Source organism: Bubalus bubalis, chromosome 4, assembly GCF_019923935.1.
Source record: "Bubalus bubalis isolate 160015118507 breed Murrah chromosome 4, NDDB_SH_1, whole genome shotgun sequence".
Lineage (NCBI taxonomy): Eukaryota > Metazoa > Chordata > Mammalia > Artiodactyla > Bovidae > Bubalus > Bubalus bubalis.
Window position 1 is genome coordinate 249,949 of NC_059160.1, and position 15,139 is coordinate 265,087.

Sequence of the window (15,139 nt, forward strand, 5' to 3'; positions counted from 1 at the left end):
CCGTGTGCGCGTGAGATCTGTGCCGGCAGCCCCTGGAGGCCACGGCAGGAAAGGGGCTGGGGGCCTGGCTGCCTCCTGGGGTGCAGGGGATAGACAGCCCTCTCCCCTACACACAACGGTTCTGTAAAGGGTTTTCTTTTGTCTTTTAAGGGACTGGTGGGATGGCAACACTTTATTAGGCTGGGCCAGCCAGGAAGCAGAGCAGACTGAGCAGATGCACACCCGGTGTCCGTGGGGGACAAGCTGTAAAGCCCAACCCTGGCCTCAGCGCTCTCCACTCAGGGCTGCACCGTGGAGGGGGCGGCGTAGGTCTGGAAGCGCTGGTGGGCCCGCTGGTGCGTGAGCAGCCTCAGGGACATGGTGTCCACGGCCGCCTCCAGCCCCGGCTGCTGGGTGATCTCCACCGTGTAGTCGTTGGCCTGTAGGGCACCAAGCGTCAGTGGAGGCCAGGGACCACTTCCCTCCCGGATGCCCAGGCCACTCACCAGCTGCAGGGAGGCCAGCATGGAGCGACACACTTCGAAGGCAGGCTGGCCCGCCACCAGCTTCGCGAAGGGACACCACTGGTTGAGCTGGCTGAACCGGGAGACCACCTGGTCCCCATAGGTGTGGATGTCAAAGGGCACGTGCTCCTCCTGCGGAGGGGACGGGAGGGGAGGGTCCCGGGCTGGCCCAAGGCAGGCAGCAGGGGACGCCGTCCTCCGCCAGGGGCCCCACCCGGCCCACCTCACCTGCTCCTGGAGCAGGGTCTGGATGGCATCCTCCCAGCCCCTGATGTGCTGTTTCAGCTCCGTCTCCTGGACGAGCTCCTGCCTCGAGGTGGTGACGAAGACGTCCTGCTTCGAGGCGGTGACGAAGAGCTCCTGGGGGAGGACCGGAGCCACCAGCTGGGTGCAGGGCCCACCCCTGCCCCGCCCAGCTGCCCCCACTCTGCCCTGGGCCTACCACATTCCTTTGGACCAGCTCCTCGTAGCGCAGAGACGCTGGCATGGCTTCCGCTTCTGCAAAAGTGCAGCCATGAACCTCTCTCCTTCCTCCCATCTTCGGGGGCCCCTCAGGCCAGCAGCCCACTCCCAGACCTACCCATGTCTGCATCTTCCCCAGGCTCTGCCCCCTCGGGCTCTGCGTACTCCTCGGGCTCCAGGAAGTCATCTGCTGAGAAGGGAGTGCCCAGGCACAAGGCCGGTTAGGCTGCAGCGGGCACTGAGCCTGCCCCGGCGTGCCCCCGGGGGCCCCACCTGCGGCGCCCCTGCCCCCGGGGGCCCCACCTGCGGCGCCCAGGTCCTCCACCGAGTCCTCCAGACGGTCCTCCTCCACAGGCCACAGCCCCTGCTCGGCCCTTGGCAGCCACCGCTCAGCCGCCTGTACAGAAACAGCCCCTCAGAGGCACTGCTGCCTCCCAGCAGGCCCCGCGGGGCCCACGTGATGGCCGGTACTTGCCTCCCTCCTCTGCATCTTCCGGAGTGTCTCCAGTTGCTCCTTCACGTGCTTCCAATACAGAACCTCCATGTCTGCACACACAAGCCTCGTGAGGGGGCTCCCTCATCCTGCCCGGGCCCACCCGAGTCCACTTGGCCTCTGGCCTCCCAGGGCTGAGGGGGGCGGTGCAGCGTGGGGTCAGCCTCCCTCAAAGAGCCCCAGGCTCACCTGCAAAGGAAGGGCCCTTTCGCCGGGACCTCCTGCTGTCGGTGTGGTCGGCATCTGCAAGAAGCCCAGGTCAGCATGGGCCGAGCCGAGGCCCACAGCCGCGCCCAGCCCCAGGCCCCACGCACAGGCAGCCAGGTACCACTGGTGGAAGTCCTGCAGCTTGACGGCACCCTTCCTCTTACGCTTCTGTCCTGGCGCCTCCTCCACGCGGGGGGGCACGGAGTAGGGCCTACCTGGGGGCAGACAGGCAGTCCCGGAGCGCAGCCACAGCCCAGGGCCGTTTCCGTTCCCACAGGCCCTGGAGCCCCAACCTCCACAAAAGCTGGGTGAGCCCAGCCCCTACCCCCTGGTGCCCAGGGGCTGTGCCCGCCGCATTACCTTTCCTGAAGGGCTTAGAATCTGGGGAGTCGAAGGGGTCCAGGCCCTGCCAGGGGTCTGGGGTGTCCTGAGCACAAGCAGACACAGGAGAGTGGAGGGTGCGCGCCCCCCCCAAGTCGAGACGCACGGGGAGGGGGCACCCTGGAGCTGCAGCAGGGCGGCCCAGCGCTGGGGGAGGAAGAGGGCTCAAGAGACGCACTGCGAGGGCGCACCCACCCACCCCCACCAGACTCCGGCCCGCCCACCCCTCACCTTCAGCCTGGATGCGGGCTCCGGGGCCTCCTTCCGCTCCCGGAGAGTATACCTCCTGGGCTGGGCAACACTCTGGAAAGGAACACCAGGGATTCCCCTCTCCTCCTCCACCCAGGATTCCAGGCCCCCCAGCAGCTCTGCTCTAGGGCCAGACACAGGGAACCCTGCAGAAACCCCCTGGGGGCAGAAAGTTCAAAAACCAAAAGGTAAAAAGCTAGTAAAAACTTTAGGAGAAGATAGAAACTAGTAGATCTGGCCACGAGATACTTCCTCAAAAAAAAAGACAGACGGTAAAGAATCTGCCTGCAATGCGAGAGACCTGGGTTCCACCCCTGGGTCGGGAAGGTCCCCTGGAGGAAGGCATGGTGACCCACTCCAGTATCCTTGCCTGGAGAATCCCATGGACAGAGGAGCCTGGCAGGCTGCAGTCCGTGGGGTCACGAGAGTCGGACGTGACAGCAATTAAGCACAGCAAAAACCACCAATCAAACCTGGCAGGCCTGTCCACTCCTGCCAGGCTGGCCTCAAGAGTCAGCTCTGGAGACCAGCGCCATTCTGGGTGGCACCCCTGGGCACCAGTCCATCCCTGAAGAGCAGCAGCTGCTCTGCTCAAAGAGGGAGCCGTGAAAGCTGCTGCTGGAAAGGGCAAGGTGTGGGGCTGGGGCCAGCTGGGGGACACACCCACTGCCCTGGCGCACAAGGACCAGAGAGCGGGCAGCCCAAAGGGCCGCCTGCCCCACGCACGCACCGTTCCCGCTGGGGCTCGCCTAGCTGAGGGCAGGGGCTCGGCAGGCCTCCCTGGGGATCCCACCTGCTCAGGGCTCCTGGGCTCCAGGGGCTCCATAGGGACCTCAGGTGCTGAGGCCTCAGGGGGCTCCGCCGCGCCTTCTGCATCCTCTTCATCCTCTCCCACGCCCCCACCTCTAGGCACCGGGCCTTCTGGAGAGGAGCCTGGCAGGGACACGAGACAGTCAGGCCTGGGAGCCCGAAGGCCAGGCAGCGGGGGCCACGCCTAAGGACGAGGGCCCGTTCCCGCCTCAGCGTCCCTTGTGGGAAGCAGACGGTGCACAGCGCACTTGCGTCATTCTGCTGCTCTGTTTCACTCATTTTATTTTTTAGTAATTTTCCTCTCTAAATGCTGCCACCTCTGTCTGCTCAGAGAGGAGGCTTGTCCAGGGGCAGCCACTGAACCAAGACAACACAGCTGGCCAAGGTGAGCCCTGGGCACAGAGACCTGACCCCCGAGCCTCAGCCCCCCAGGCTGGAGCAGTGGAGAGGCTGGGTGCTGAGCGCAGAGGCCCCTCCCCAGCCCCCGCTGCAGGCCCGCCTGGGAGCTCGCTTCTCACCTGGCTCCTGGGAGGTGCTAAGCGCCGGGCCGGGACTCCCGCACACAGAGACTTCCATTGGCTGCTCCTCAGCCCTTCCAGGCTCTGGGAGAGAGCAGGGATCGAACACGGTCAGCCCTGCTCCCCCTACAAGGTCCCTCCCGGGCCCCACGCAGCCAGAACCGGGGAGGAGAGAGCACAGCCCGCACAGGCCTCCGGCTCTCTGGGGCTGAGCCACCTGTGGGCAGAGGCCCCGTCCTGCAGGCAGGTCCGAACGGTGGGCGCAGGCGCCCAAGCGAGCCCACCTCACTGCCGCCCGAATCCTCACCCTTCGGGTTCCATGGCTGCAGGGCCTCCATGAGGGACACACCCAGCGGCTCCAACAGGAATGTGCCTCTGGGGTGCGGCGTGCACGTGTTCACCCTGAAATCCTTCCGGCTGGCCAGGACCTCCCCCTGACAGCTGGCAAAAAACGGGCGCTGCAGAGACCCTTCCCCAGCACCACCCCCTCCACCCAGCAGGCACAGCCCCGCACCTGTACAGGGGGTTACTGTTCTTCTCCATCTCGTCCGGGGCGACCAGGGCATTGGGCAGGAGGGGGATGAGGGTCCCCTGCATAGAGGCCAAGAGCGGGTAAACCGTGGGAACCCAGGGGCCACGACAGCAGCCTGCATGCTCCCGTCAGCTAAACGCGGGAGGGGCACTCACACTGACGACCTGGTCGTCCCTGAGATCCACGTTAGCACAGGAGTCAGAGAGGTCGTCCAACGCCCGGAACTGTGGGAAGACAGAAGGCTCGGGGGGGCCCGGCTGGCACCGTGGGCACCGCCAGGCACCCAGGAAGCCTCACCTTCTGCTCCGCCTCCTGGGGGGCCCTCGAGCTGGCATCCCCAATGGTCCCGTCTTCCGGCGTGGAGGACAGCTGCTTGGCCTGCCTGAGAGAACCAGAACAGGGGCACCGCAGGTGAGGGCCGCCTGGGCCGCACGCACAGCAGACACACGGGCACCCCCTGTATACTCACTTCTTGCCAGAGATGAAGTCGAGAGCCTGGTAGACCAGGGAGTAGAGGTATTCCACCTGGCAACCAGAGCCGGCAGTGAGGGCGAGGAAGGAGGGGCTCCCAGAGCCCCCCACACGACGCGTCCAGGTGCCAAGATGCCCGTGTTCTCTCCAAATTCCTGCCCGTCCGGCTGCCAAAACCACTGCTCCAACCCAACCGCCACGCCTCCCCAGCACTACCGAACCCCTAGAGCCCCCCCTCCTGCACCCTCACTCCACACCGCGGCAGCTGCGGCCACCCCAACCCTGCAGCCCGGACCCACAGCCACGTCTGACTTCACGGAGCTCACTAACCAGCCCCACCTGCGGGAGCGCCGCGCGTCTCTGCCGGCCCATCACAGTGCAGCCATAGCCTGTGGGGCCCCACTGCTAGGGGTGAGCGTTGGGATTTTCCAGATTCTAGCCTCAAAGCACCCACCAGCAGGATGCAGACACGCACTGCCTAAGCCATTCCCTGTGGGTGACAGCGCCCAACAGGACAGTGTGCCCCCGAGGGCACGGATCCCACTCCCCAGAAACAATACCCAGGAGCTTCCCTAAGTGTCGCACAGCATGGCGCTTCACACTCTGTCTCATTCACTTGGAACCAGCGCCGGTGCTGTTCTCATTGTAAACGAGATGAACCGAGACTCAAGAGAATCAGAGCAACCCCACCAGCAATGGGTCGAGGACCCGCACCAGGGATGCAGAAATCCAGCAGCCAGGAGCCACATGTGACGCCATCAGTTTAAATCTAATTAAAAGTTAATAAAACGCCAGACTCCTCAGTCACACACGCTGCGTTTCAAGGGCCCAGGAGCCGCACGTATTAGATCACAGGACGCTGCCATCAGCTCGGAAGAGCAGTCGGGCCGCGCTGCCTGCGGCCTGTGCTCCCCTCACGCCTCCCGCGGCTCGCGTAGCGCTTTCCTGCGCCTGCTGGAGGCGCACACCTGCCCGTCTGTGTCGACCACAGGTGCAACCTATGTCTGCGCCCCCAAAGTCAACTGCCAATATTCCTTTCGAGGACAAATGCGAGAATCCGATTGCATGGGCTCATCCAAGACAAAAACCAATGAATTCTCAAACCGTCTTCATAACTCACGGTCCGCAAGGTGGCTCCTCGTGCCAGCTGACCCGCAAGTTGGTGGCCTCCCCTCCTCCGTCCGGAGGGGCTCTCAGTACCGAGCTCCTCGACGCATCTCTAAACCCTTCCTCTGTGCGCCTTGGTTCCCCGCCCCCCACTAAACTGCCAGCTGAGTGGGTCAGCGCTGTGGCCCACTCTTCCCTGCGCCTCCGCAAGAGGACGGACGGGGCGGCGCTGCTGGAGGCACGCCTCCCGCATACGCACAGGCGCCCTGGCAAGCCGCGAGGGGCGTTTAACCTCCACTGGACTACCAGCGCGTCACCTGGGCTTCTGTTTCGCGGTTCCCTCAGCAGCGCTCATCTTTAGCCACACCTCACTCTCCGAGTTTCTTATACAGTGCCTGGTTCTCAGCAGCTGACTCGCGAGCCCCGTGTGAAAGCTGAGGCCTTAGGCGTGGGCCCTGCAAGCCCCTGGGCCCGCCTTCTCGGCACCTTCCCGAGAGGTGTCTTTCTCTCCGGCAAGCCCGTCAGCCGTGCTCCCGACCTGCTTCCCCTCTACTGTGTCATCCGTATCCCTCTCCCGGCCCCCCTTTCCCTGCCCCCTCCCGTGGTTTTCAATGCCAACCGTCACTGAGGATAGTTCAAACATCCAGAGATCTACCTCCCTCCCCCAACCCACCACCACCCGGGGATTCTGATTTGCTCAGTGTGGGTGAGGCCCAGGCATTGGTAATTGTTTGGACTGGAGCGTGGGTTGAGAGTCACTGATTTACTTACTGACAATCTCTTTTTTGGGGGGCCATGTGGCATGGCATGCAGAATCTTAGTCCCCCACCCAGGAAGCAAACCCATCCCCCGGAAGCATGGAGTCCTAACTGCTGGACCACCAGGGAATTCCCAACCCTACTATTTTAAACCCATTCTGTTCTTCCGTGTTAAAAGGGGCAAGGACTTGGAGGAGGAGGTGGGAGATGCTGCTGAGGCAACTCAGTGACAGGGCTGAGCCTGCCACCTGCCCCAGCGAGACAGTAGACCTCAGTCCCACAAGACACTGCAGTTCAAGACCACAGCCAGGCGGGCCCACCTTCTTACTGTAGACACAGGCGGAGCCCTGGATCAACAGCGCTGCCTCGATGAAGTTCATGGTGGTTTTGCCTTTGTCAAAAGAAATGCAGATCTGGTCCAGCTGCAAGACACAACGAGGGACAGTGGCAAGTCCACGCACCCTCCTCCTGGCAGTCCACCCAAGCCACCCCCACCCAGTGCCAGTGGCCCGAGGTGCCCGTCACCACAAGCAGCCCTTCCGAACAGCTCTGGATCTGCTTGGGGCTTGCCAGCTTCCCCTTTTTTTTGGAGGGGACAGACAGGTCTTTGTAATTACCCCTACTTCCTGTAACCTCTAAGACCTAGTGTTTTGGAAGATGCAGGCCCCTAGGGCGCATCACCCACAGACGGCCAGAGCTACACACCAGCTTCTCTCTAGAGGTGCTCACACTGCGCCCATCCTAGTCAGGGCCAGCTCAGCCAGACTCCAGCAGGAAGACTCCACCCCGGGAGAAGGACGGGGGACCCTCAAGGGTGGGGAAGAGACAAAATGCTGGGGTCTCAATCCTTCAAGCAGAAAACTCAGGAAACACTTCCAAGTACATCATCCCCCTTCCTCGGCAACTCCTGACCCCCAGCCTCTCCTGAGCGCCAGTTCCCACCACCCCTTAAATCTGTGTCCACCAACCACATGCCAACAATCCCCAAACCCATCTAAACCAGCTCTCTCTAAGGTAAGAAAGAATGTTCTGGCAGCTGTGTGGAAAATGAAAGGAGAAGAAAGACAAAACTAGAGGCAGAGAAATGAGGACTTCAGGGGACAGAAAACGTTTGGAAAAGCAGACATACGAAGCAGGAGAGGAGCAGACCAAGCAAGCAGGTTCACCAGGCATCCCCAAGCACCCCGCTCAACGCAGCTCCAGCTAGCATAGTTCTCCGCATTTTCTCAGGAGACTGTGTGTTCAAGCAGAGGTCAGTCGTCAGATCAAGTGTCCATTTAACATTTATTCTGCACCCACTGTGTGCCAGGCATTCTATTAAGCAAAAGGGAGAGAGAATGAAAACAGTCCCTGCCCAGGCAGAATGTACATTCTAGTGTGGAAAGACCATAAACAAGTTAGAGACCAGCTGAAGGTGAGCATTCTAAAATACAGAAGATACTACAACAGAGAGAACTATTTTAGACATGGCAGTCAGCTGATATTTAAACTGAGACGTACAGGATGAGAAAGAATCAGTTCTTTTTAGAACTGGGCAAAAAAATTTCGCCATTGAGTACAGAAAACATAAATGTGTGTGTGTGTGTGAAGTGCAGCCAGGAATGAGCTTGGGTGTTGCAGACTGATTGGTTCAAAGAACAGGTGGAGAAGAGCCTAAGTGAAGTCACTCAGTCGTGTCCGACTCTTTGAGACCCCATGGACTGTAGCCTACCATGCTCCTCCATCCATGGGATTTTATAGGCAAGAATACTGGAGTGGGTTGCCATTTCCTTCTCCAGGGGAAGAGCCTAAGACAAGGCTAAAACAGTGAGCAGAGCCAGATTCAGAGAAGGAAGCTTGGCTTATCTTCTGGGAGCGGTGGAAAGCCTCTGAGGGGTATTAGGCAGGGCAGTGCTGCAGCCTGATTTTAATTTTTAAGTGTCACGCTTGCTGCTGGGTGGAACATGAATTGGATAGAGACAAAAACAAGAGCAGGGAGTCCAAGAATGAAGGTTTTAACATGAATGGGAGCCAGACTGTGGCCTGGATCAGAGAAAATGGAAAAGAGATTAACTGAAGTGAAGTTCTGGTGACAAAATGATAGAAACCATGGGTGAACCCGTGTGCAGCGTCAGGTTTCCCGAGCTCTGAGCTTTCACTTTGAGGAACATCGGTGCCGTATACCAAGATCAGAAAGGCTGAGCTTTGAGCAGGAAAATAAAGAGCTCTCCTTTAAAATGATGATCAATTCCAAAGAAATAGTGTTTTTAAACTGTGGTGTTGGAAAAGACTCTTGAGAGTCCCTTGGACTGCAAGGAGATCAAACCAGTCAATCCTAAAGGCAATCATTCCTGAATATTCATTGGAAGGACTGATGCTGAAGCTGAAGCTCCAATACTTTGGCCACCTGATTCATAGAGCCGATTCATTAGAAAAGACCCCTCCCCAGGAGGAGAAGGGGACAACAGAGGATGAGATGGTTGGATGGCAGCACCAACTCACTGGACATGAGTTTGAGCAAGCTCCGGGAGATGGTGAAGGACAGGGAGGCCTGGCATGCTGCAGTCCATGGAGTCACAAAGAGTCAGACAGGAAAATAAGCGACTGAACACAACAACTCCTTTAACTCTATTAAACCTGAGATGCTTGTGTGACATCTAAGTGAGAATGTCAAGATTAAGAAGCTGGATACGCAAACCAGAATCAGAGAAAAGGCCTGGAATAGAAATATAAGCCGAGGAAGGGGGGAATAAGTAAATAAACCCAGCAATTGTCCTCATACAAGTGGCACTTAAAATCATGTAAATAAATGAAGTGGTTTAGGGGAAATGTGTAAAAAGATGGCTCAGGCCACGCCCTGAGGAGTTCAACACTGAGACTAGACAGGAGACAAAACCTGTTTCAAAAAAGAGGATGCCATCAACTCTTCAAATGCTGCTGAGTTGAACAAGATGAGTCTTCTTGTGACCCTTGGATGTGGTAGGAAGGAAGTCGTTATTGATCAACACAAAAGCAGTCCAAGCGGGCTGAGCAGTGCCACTGAAGTGCAGAAATGGAGCGGACAGCTCTTTAACGAGGTCTAGTCATACTGTCCGATATGAGGAAAGGGTTCAGTGCTGCCGGTGGAGCACTGGCTTGAAAGTCTAACCTAAGATCTCCCTCCTGCATCGTGACCCAGACCTCTGACACAGCCACACATGCACACAAATTCTATTCTACTCTATTACAGAAAAATGCTGCTCGCTACTCACTAGATCGATTTCAAGGCTCATTAACAGAAAGCGATCTTTAATGACAGCTCCAGGCTAATCAAGTAAGGGATGATTTCGAGGGCCAAGAGACGGAGCTGGGGAAAAGGGAACGAGCCTGCGGATGAGTGCAGTCAGAGCGCCAGACGGAGGCGGCACACACCCCAGAGGCGGCAGAGGCCCGCAGCCCGCGCCCCGCGCCACTCCCCGGGGCCGCCCTCACCTCCTCAAGATATTCGCCCAGCTGGGCCGCCACGTCCACCTCCCAGTTCCTGGTGAGGTCGCGGATGGGCAGCAAGAGGTGGGCGAAGCGCGCCTCCACGTCCTCCATGTTCGGGAGGAGCCTGATCGGCCCGGGGACCGCAGCGCCGGCTTCCAGAGGGGCCGGTGCACTCAGCCCGCCACTACTTCTGGCGCCATTTTGCTGTTCCCGCCCAGAAAGATTCGTAACGCGCAGCGACGCGCGCACAACTTGACGCAGAGCGACCGCGTCACGCCGGAAAGGGCGCAGGACGCGCCGGAGGCGGGGCACCAGAGGGGGCGGGGTCGGGCTTGCAGCGGCGGCCGGCGCGGAGGGGCGGGGCCGGGCGGACCCGGGGATCGTGTCCAGCCCGCCGCGTAGCGGACATGGCGGGCTCTCGGCTCCCACGGCAGCTCTTTCTCCAGGGCGTGGCCGCCGTCTTCATGTTCGCCTTCGCTTCCCTTTACACGCAGATCCCGGGTGAGGGCGCCGAGAGCCGGGTGCCACCAGGCGGGACCCCCCCCAACCCGGGTCCTGTGACCCCCCCTCATCTCTCCGCCCGACACACCGCTGTGTAGGGGCGGTGAGATCCAGGCCTGGATGCATGGGGTCGGGGGCGGCGGTTTGTGTCCTGCGAGCCGCGGGGGTGTGGGCCGTGGGCAGGCGTGCAGGGGTCATTTTCAGCACGGTTCTGGGTTCTGACCTCGGCGCGAGGGTCTGGAGGGTCTGCAAGCCTTGACCTGTCGGAAGGGAGAATCTGCGGGTGCCGACCTGGGTTGGGGAGGACAGATCCGCAGGCCCTGGCTGGTGGGGGGGCGTCTCGTCTCCGCGGGACGTGTCCAGGGCCTGCCCTGATGTGCCCTCCCACAGGCCTGTACGGCCCCGAGGGCATACTGCCTGCCCGGAGGACACTGCGGCCCCAGGGAAAGGGCCGCTGGCAGCAGCTGTGGGAGACCCCCACGCTGCTGTGGGAGGCGCCGCTTCTGGGGCTGGACACTGCCCAGGGCCTGGAGCTGCTGAGCCTGCTGGGCACCGTGCTGGCCCTGGGTGCCCTGCTGACCCGCCAGCTGCGCCACCCGCTCGTGTACCTGCTGCTCTGGGCCGCCTACCTGTCTGTCTGCCAGGCAAGTGGGGCTGTGCCACCGGGACCCTTGCCTCCAGCTCCCTCCAGGCCCACCCGCCCTCTCCCCAGCCGTGCTTCCTGACCGCCCTTCTCCCTGCAGGTGGGCCAGGTGTTTCTTTATTTCCAGTGGTGAGTGACTGTTGGGTCTGGGGCCACAGAAGGCTGGGTGGGTGAGATGGGGTGGGATGTGCTTGTCTCTCCCAGGAGGACCCCCTTAGGAGAGCAGCCCTGATGGGGAGGAGGGCCTCTGTGCTATTTTTTCTCCCCATAGGGATTCCCTGCTGCTGGAGACAGGCTTCCTGGCCGTGCTGGTGGCCCCTCTGGGGCTGCCCCCCAACCACAAGCAGACCCCCCAGGGCAGGCCGGGAGGGGTCTCCCCCCATGAAGGCCTCCCCTTCTGGCTCGTGCGCTGGCTGCTGTTCCGCCTCATGTTTGCCTCGGGTGTGGTCAAGCTGACTAGCCGTTGCCCCGCATGGTGGGGGCTCACCGGTGAGGGTCCCTGCCTGGATGTGCGGCAGTGTTGGGGGCTCTGCCCAGCCCTGACCGCCCGCCTGTGCCCTGCAGCCCTCACCTACCACTACGAGACTCAGTGCCTGCCCACACCGGCCGCCTGGTTTGCCCACCACCTGCCCGTCTGGCTGCACAAGCTCAGCGTGGTGGCCACCTTCCTCATTGAGATTGCAGTGCCCCCTCTGTTCTTCGCTCCTGTTCGCCGCCTGCGGTTGGCTGCCTTCTACTCCCAGGTCGATGGGGTCCTTAGCCGTCAGAAAGACAAGCAGGACGTGACCTTGCTCTGCACTGCCCAGAGGGCTCCACTGGGGATGGGTGTCTGCTGCTGGGCAGTCAGAAGGGCCTCGTGGGCAGAGGAGCTCGTTAGCCTGGGGTGTGAAGGTGTGCCTGTATGGAGATGTCTGTCCTGGGGCAGCAGGGGCGGCTGAGGAAGGGCTGTGTGAGGCATGCCAAGCTTGGGTTTCCTCCAGGTGCTGGTGGGAGCCATCGAGGGGGTAGGCCAAAGTAGGGGAAGTGGAGTGGGAGAACAGAGGTCAGGAGGTGACTCGGAGCGCACAGGGGCCTGCGGGAGAGCTCGGTGGGGGAGATGTGGAGGGGCCTGGAAGCAGGCTCCGAAGGGCCCGGGAAGGGGGCGGTCCCGTGATTTGAGTCCAGACCGTCTCCAGGTCTTGCTGCAAGTCCTGATTATCATCACTGGCAACTATAATTTCTTCAACCTGCTCACCCTGGTGCTCACCACCGCCCTCCTGGACGACACACACCTGGCTGCCAAGTCTAGCACGAGCCGCCGCAAGAGGACACCCAGCTGTGAGTGTCCGCCTGCCCCAGACAGACAGCCCTGCTGCCCGCCAAGTGACCTAGCTCTACCCCAGCCCCCAGGCCGTAGACCCCCCGGCCCTGCTCCCAGCCAACCCATGACTGCCTTGGCCTGCAGCCTGGCCCAAGGCCCTGCTGGCCATGCTGACCCTGCTGCTGGAGTTGGCCGTCTACGGGCTGCTGGCCTACGGCGTGGTGCACTACTTCGGCCTGGAGGTGGACTGGGAGCAGCACGTCGTTCATTCCAGAACCAGTGAGTACCAGCTGGGGGCGCAGAGGGTGGAGGCTCTGGCATCCCCGCTCACACCCGCTTCCTCCTGCAGCGTTCACCTTCCACCAGCTCTCCCAGTGGCTGAAGATGGTGACCCTCCCCACCATGTGGCTGGGCGCGGCCTCTCTGGCCTGGGAACTGCTGACCGCCCTCTGGAGGTGTGTGGTGCAAGAGGGTGGGTGGAGCCGTGCGGGGCCGGCCTGACTGGGTTCTGTTCTCCGCCCCCAGGTGGGTGCAGGTGCGAGGGTCGCTGCGGAAGCTCTATGCTGCCGTGCAGTTGTCCGTCTTTGGCACTGCCACGGTGGCTCTGTTCCTGATCAGCCTGGTAGGTAGTCCTTTGGAGCTGGGGGTGGGAGTCAGGAGAGAGTGGGAAGGGCGTTGCTGAGTCTCTGCCTGCCTCCAGGTGCCCTATTCCTACATGGAGCCCTCGAGCCATGGGCGCCTCTGGACTGGGGCCCACCGCCTGTTTGGCACCGTGGAGCACCTGCAGCTGGCCAACTCCTACGGCCTTTTCCGCCGAATGACGGGCCTGGGTGGGCGGCCGGAGGTGGTGCTGGAGGGCAGCTATGACGGGCACCAGTGGACGGTGCGGCCCCTGCCCGGGGTGCCTGGCGACCACACAGGCCTGGGTGGGGAGAGAAGAGGGAGCCAGCCGTGCTGAAGGGGACTCTGCCCGGCAGGAGATCGAGTTCATGTACAAACCCGGGAACCTGAGCCGGCCGCCCCCCATCGTGGTGCCCCACCAGCCGCGCCTCGACTGGCAGATGTGGTTCGCGGCCCTGGGCCCCCACACGCACAGTCCCTGGTTCACCAGCCTGGTGCTCCGCCTCCTGCAGGGCAAGGAGCCTGGTGAGGCTGAGAGGAGGGGCGGGGCCCGTGGGGCGTCTGGGCGACCTTCGGGGGGGCTCGGGGAGGGCGGACGTTGAGCCGTGCCCCCTGCGCCCTCAGTGATCCGCCTCGTCCAGAACCACGTGCCCAGTTACCCCTTCCACCAGCAGCCGCCCACGTACGTGCGGGCCCAGCTCTACAAGTACTGGTTCTCGCACCCTTGGGAGCAGGGGTGAGTCTGGGCGCCGGGAGGGGTGCGGGGTCTACGAGCTGGCCCCACCTGAGCCCCCTGCTGTTGCAGCCAATGGTGGCGACGCCAGTGGGTGGAAGAATTCTTCCCATCCGTGTCCCTGGGGGACCCGGCGCTGGACATGCTGCTCAGGCAGTTTGGCCTTCAGGTAGGAAGGAGTCAGGCAGGCTGGGGTGGGCGGCAGGGGTGACCCCGGCCCACAGGAACGACCCCCCGGACCTTCCTCCATCCTGTCCCGCAGGACAAAAGCCCGCCCCGGGCCCGTGGCTCCAGCAACACCCTGAGCCAGGCTCTCCACTGGGTACGGAAACAGCTGTCTCCCCTGGAGGCCCCCGCCCTGCTCTGGGGGCTCCTGGGGGCTGTGGGGGCCATCAAGGTCATGCAGGCCCTGCTGGGCCCGCAGTCCCTGCCTCGGACCAAGGAGGAGAAGCACAAGCCAGCCCCCCAGGAGGACTCGGTAGCCGCCAGCAAGCAAGCTTCCCCAGCCCCCAACATCAGCAGCGGCTCCCAGACCCCCCGGCGGAAAAAGTCGCCGTGATCTGTCAGCCACATGTCCTTAGAGGGTCAGGGTCGCGCTTGCCTCTGGCTCTCTGCCACAGGAGGGCCCAGCCGCCGTGCCTTAGCCAGCTGCCACGCAGACGCAGGTCAGGGTGCTGGCCTGTGGGGGGCGCCAGCCCTTCTGCTTCAAGGGCATCCCCCCACCCCCACCACGTCCGGTCCCAGGACACCCTCTGGCCTGCTCGACGGCCCAGGAGGCCCATGTGTCACCTGGCAATCGGGGACCCTTGCTCTCTGCCCCCACGGCAGGGGTCCGAGTCTGAGCCCTGACCCCGGCTCCTGCACACGGGGTGGAGGTAGGGTGGGATGAGGCTGACCTGCTGGGGAAAGGAGGGAAGACGCCCCAAGGTCTCCTCTACAGCAGCCTGTCTGCGCATCCGGATCCGTGAACCAATAAAGGCAATTGTGTCTGACCACATTCCTGCCGCTTCCTTCCCACGGGGAAGCCTGAGGGCAGTCGGCCTTCTCTGCCTCTGACGGTGGACACAGCCCACATATGGTCCGGCTGATCGCTGACCAGGCTTCCTGGGTGCCTTCTTGGTCTGGTCCTCAATGTTCCCGTCTGTAAAATGGACACGAGGGCCCATCCTGGTGCTGCTTGAGCCGCAGTCCAGCATGGCCTGGCCGAGCTGTCAGCTCCGCATGTCAAGCCTATGAGATCGGTGCTGCAGCGTGGGGCCTGGGACCATGTGAAGGTTGGGGAGTTGGCCAGAACACTGGCCCGCCCTGCTCCTGTCCCCGCTTCCTCACCTCGGGGGAAGTGCAGGGTCCGCACGCTTTATCTTTCTCAGGCTGCGATGGAGGAGAGACGGGAGGTGGGCTGG

The 15,139-nt window shown here is 62.0% G+C and overlaps 2 protein-coding genes across 5 annotated transcripts; one reads left to right on the forward strand and one right to left on the reverse strand.

Moving 5' to 3' along the window:
• Window positions 1–154: 154 nt before the first annotated feature.
• Window positions 155–10,180, reverse strand: NCAPH2 (non-SMC condensin II complex subunit H2). Of its 2 annotated transcripts, XM_006066351.4 has the most exons (20): window positions 9,942–10,178; window positions 6,812–6,913; window positions 4,625–4,680; window positions 4,453–4,537; window positions 4,311–4,379; window positions 4,138–4,214; window positions 3,931–4,064; window positions 3,624–3,707; window positions 3,089–3,228; window positions 2,278–2,349; window positions 2,026–2,092; window positions 1,773–1,880; window positions 1,648–1,701; window positions 1,441–1,511; window positions 1,269–1,362; window positions 1,084–1,152; window positions 946–1,001; window positions 732–863; window positions 486–635; window positions 155–419 (listed from the first exon to the last, which is right to left on the reverse strand). In XM_006066351.4, exons 1-20 carry the CDS (start codon window positions 10,047–10,049, stop codon window positions 279–281), a joined length of 1,869 nt encoding a protein of 622 aa, XP_006066413.3. In that variant the 5' UTR covers window positions 10,050–10,178; the 3' UTR covers window positions 155–278. The 2 variants fall into 2 exon arrangements, with proteins under 2 accessions (XP_006066413.3, XP_025138366.1); XM_025282581.2 differs by lacking the exons at window positions 155–419; window positions 486–635; window positions 732–863; window positions 946–1,001; window positions 1,084–1,152 and having other exon boundaries at window positions 1,265–1,362; window positions 2,026–2,193; window positions 9,942–10,180.
• Window positions 10,181–10,278: 98 nt separating this feature from the next.
• LMF2 (lipase maturation factor 2) lies at window positions 10,279–14,733 on the forward strand. Of its 3 annotated transcripts, none has more exons than XM_006066346.4 (14): window positions 10,279–10,439; window positions 10,830–11,083; window positions 11,183–11,211; window positions 11,354–11,571; window positions 11,647–11,825; window positions 12,258–12,399; window positions 12,527–12,661; window positions 12,732–12,837; window positions 12,908–13,004; window positions 13,083–13,212; window positions 13,360–13,528; window positions 13,628–13,739; window positions 13,809–13,905; window positions 13,999–14,733. In XM_006066346.4, exons 1-14 carry the CDS (start codon window positions 10,346–10,348, stop codon window positions 14,583–14,585), a joined length of 2,349 nt encoding a protein of 782 aa, XP_006066408.2. In that variant the 5' UTR covers window positions 10,279–10,345; the 3' UTR covers window positions 14,586–14,733. The 3 variants fall into 3 exon arrangements, with proteins under 3 accessions (XP_006066408.2, XP_006066407.1, XP_044796623.1); XM_006066345.4 differs by having other exon boundaries at window positions 13,083–13,265; window positions 13,999–14,440; XM_044940688.2 differs by lacking the exon at window positions 13,083–13,212 and having other exon boundaries at window positions 13,999–14,440.
• The last annotated feature ends 406 nt before the right edge of the window (window positions 14,734–15,139 follow it).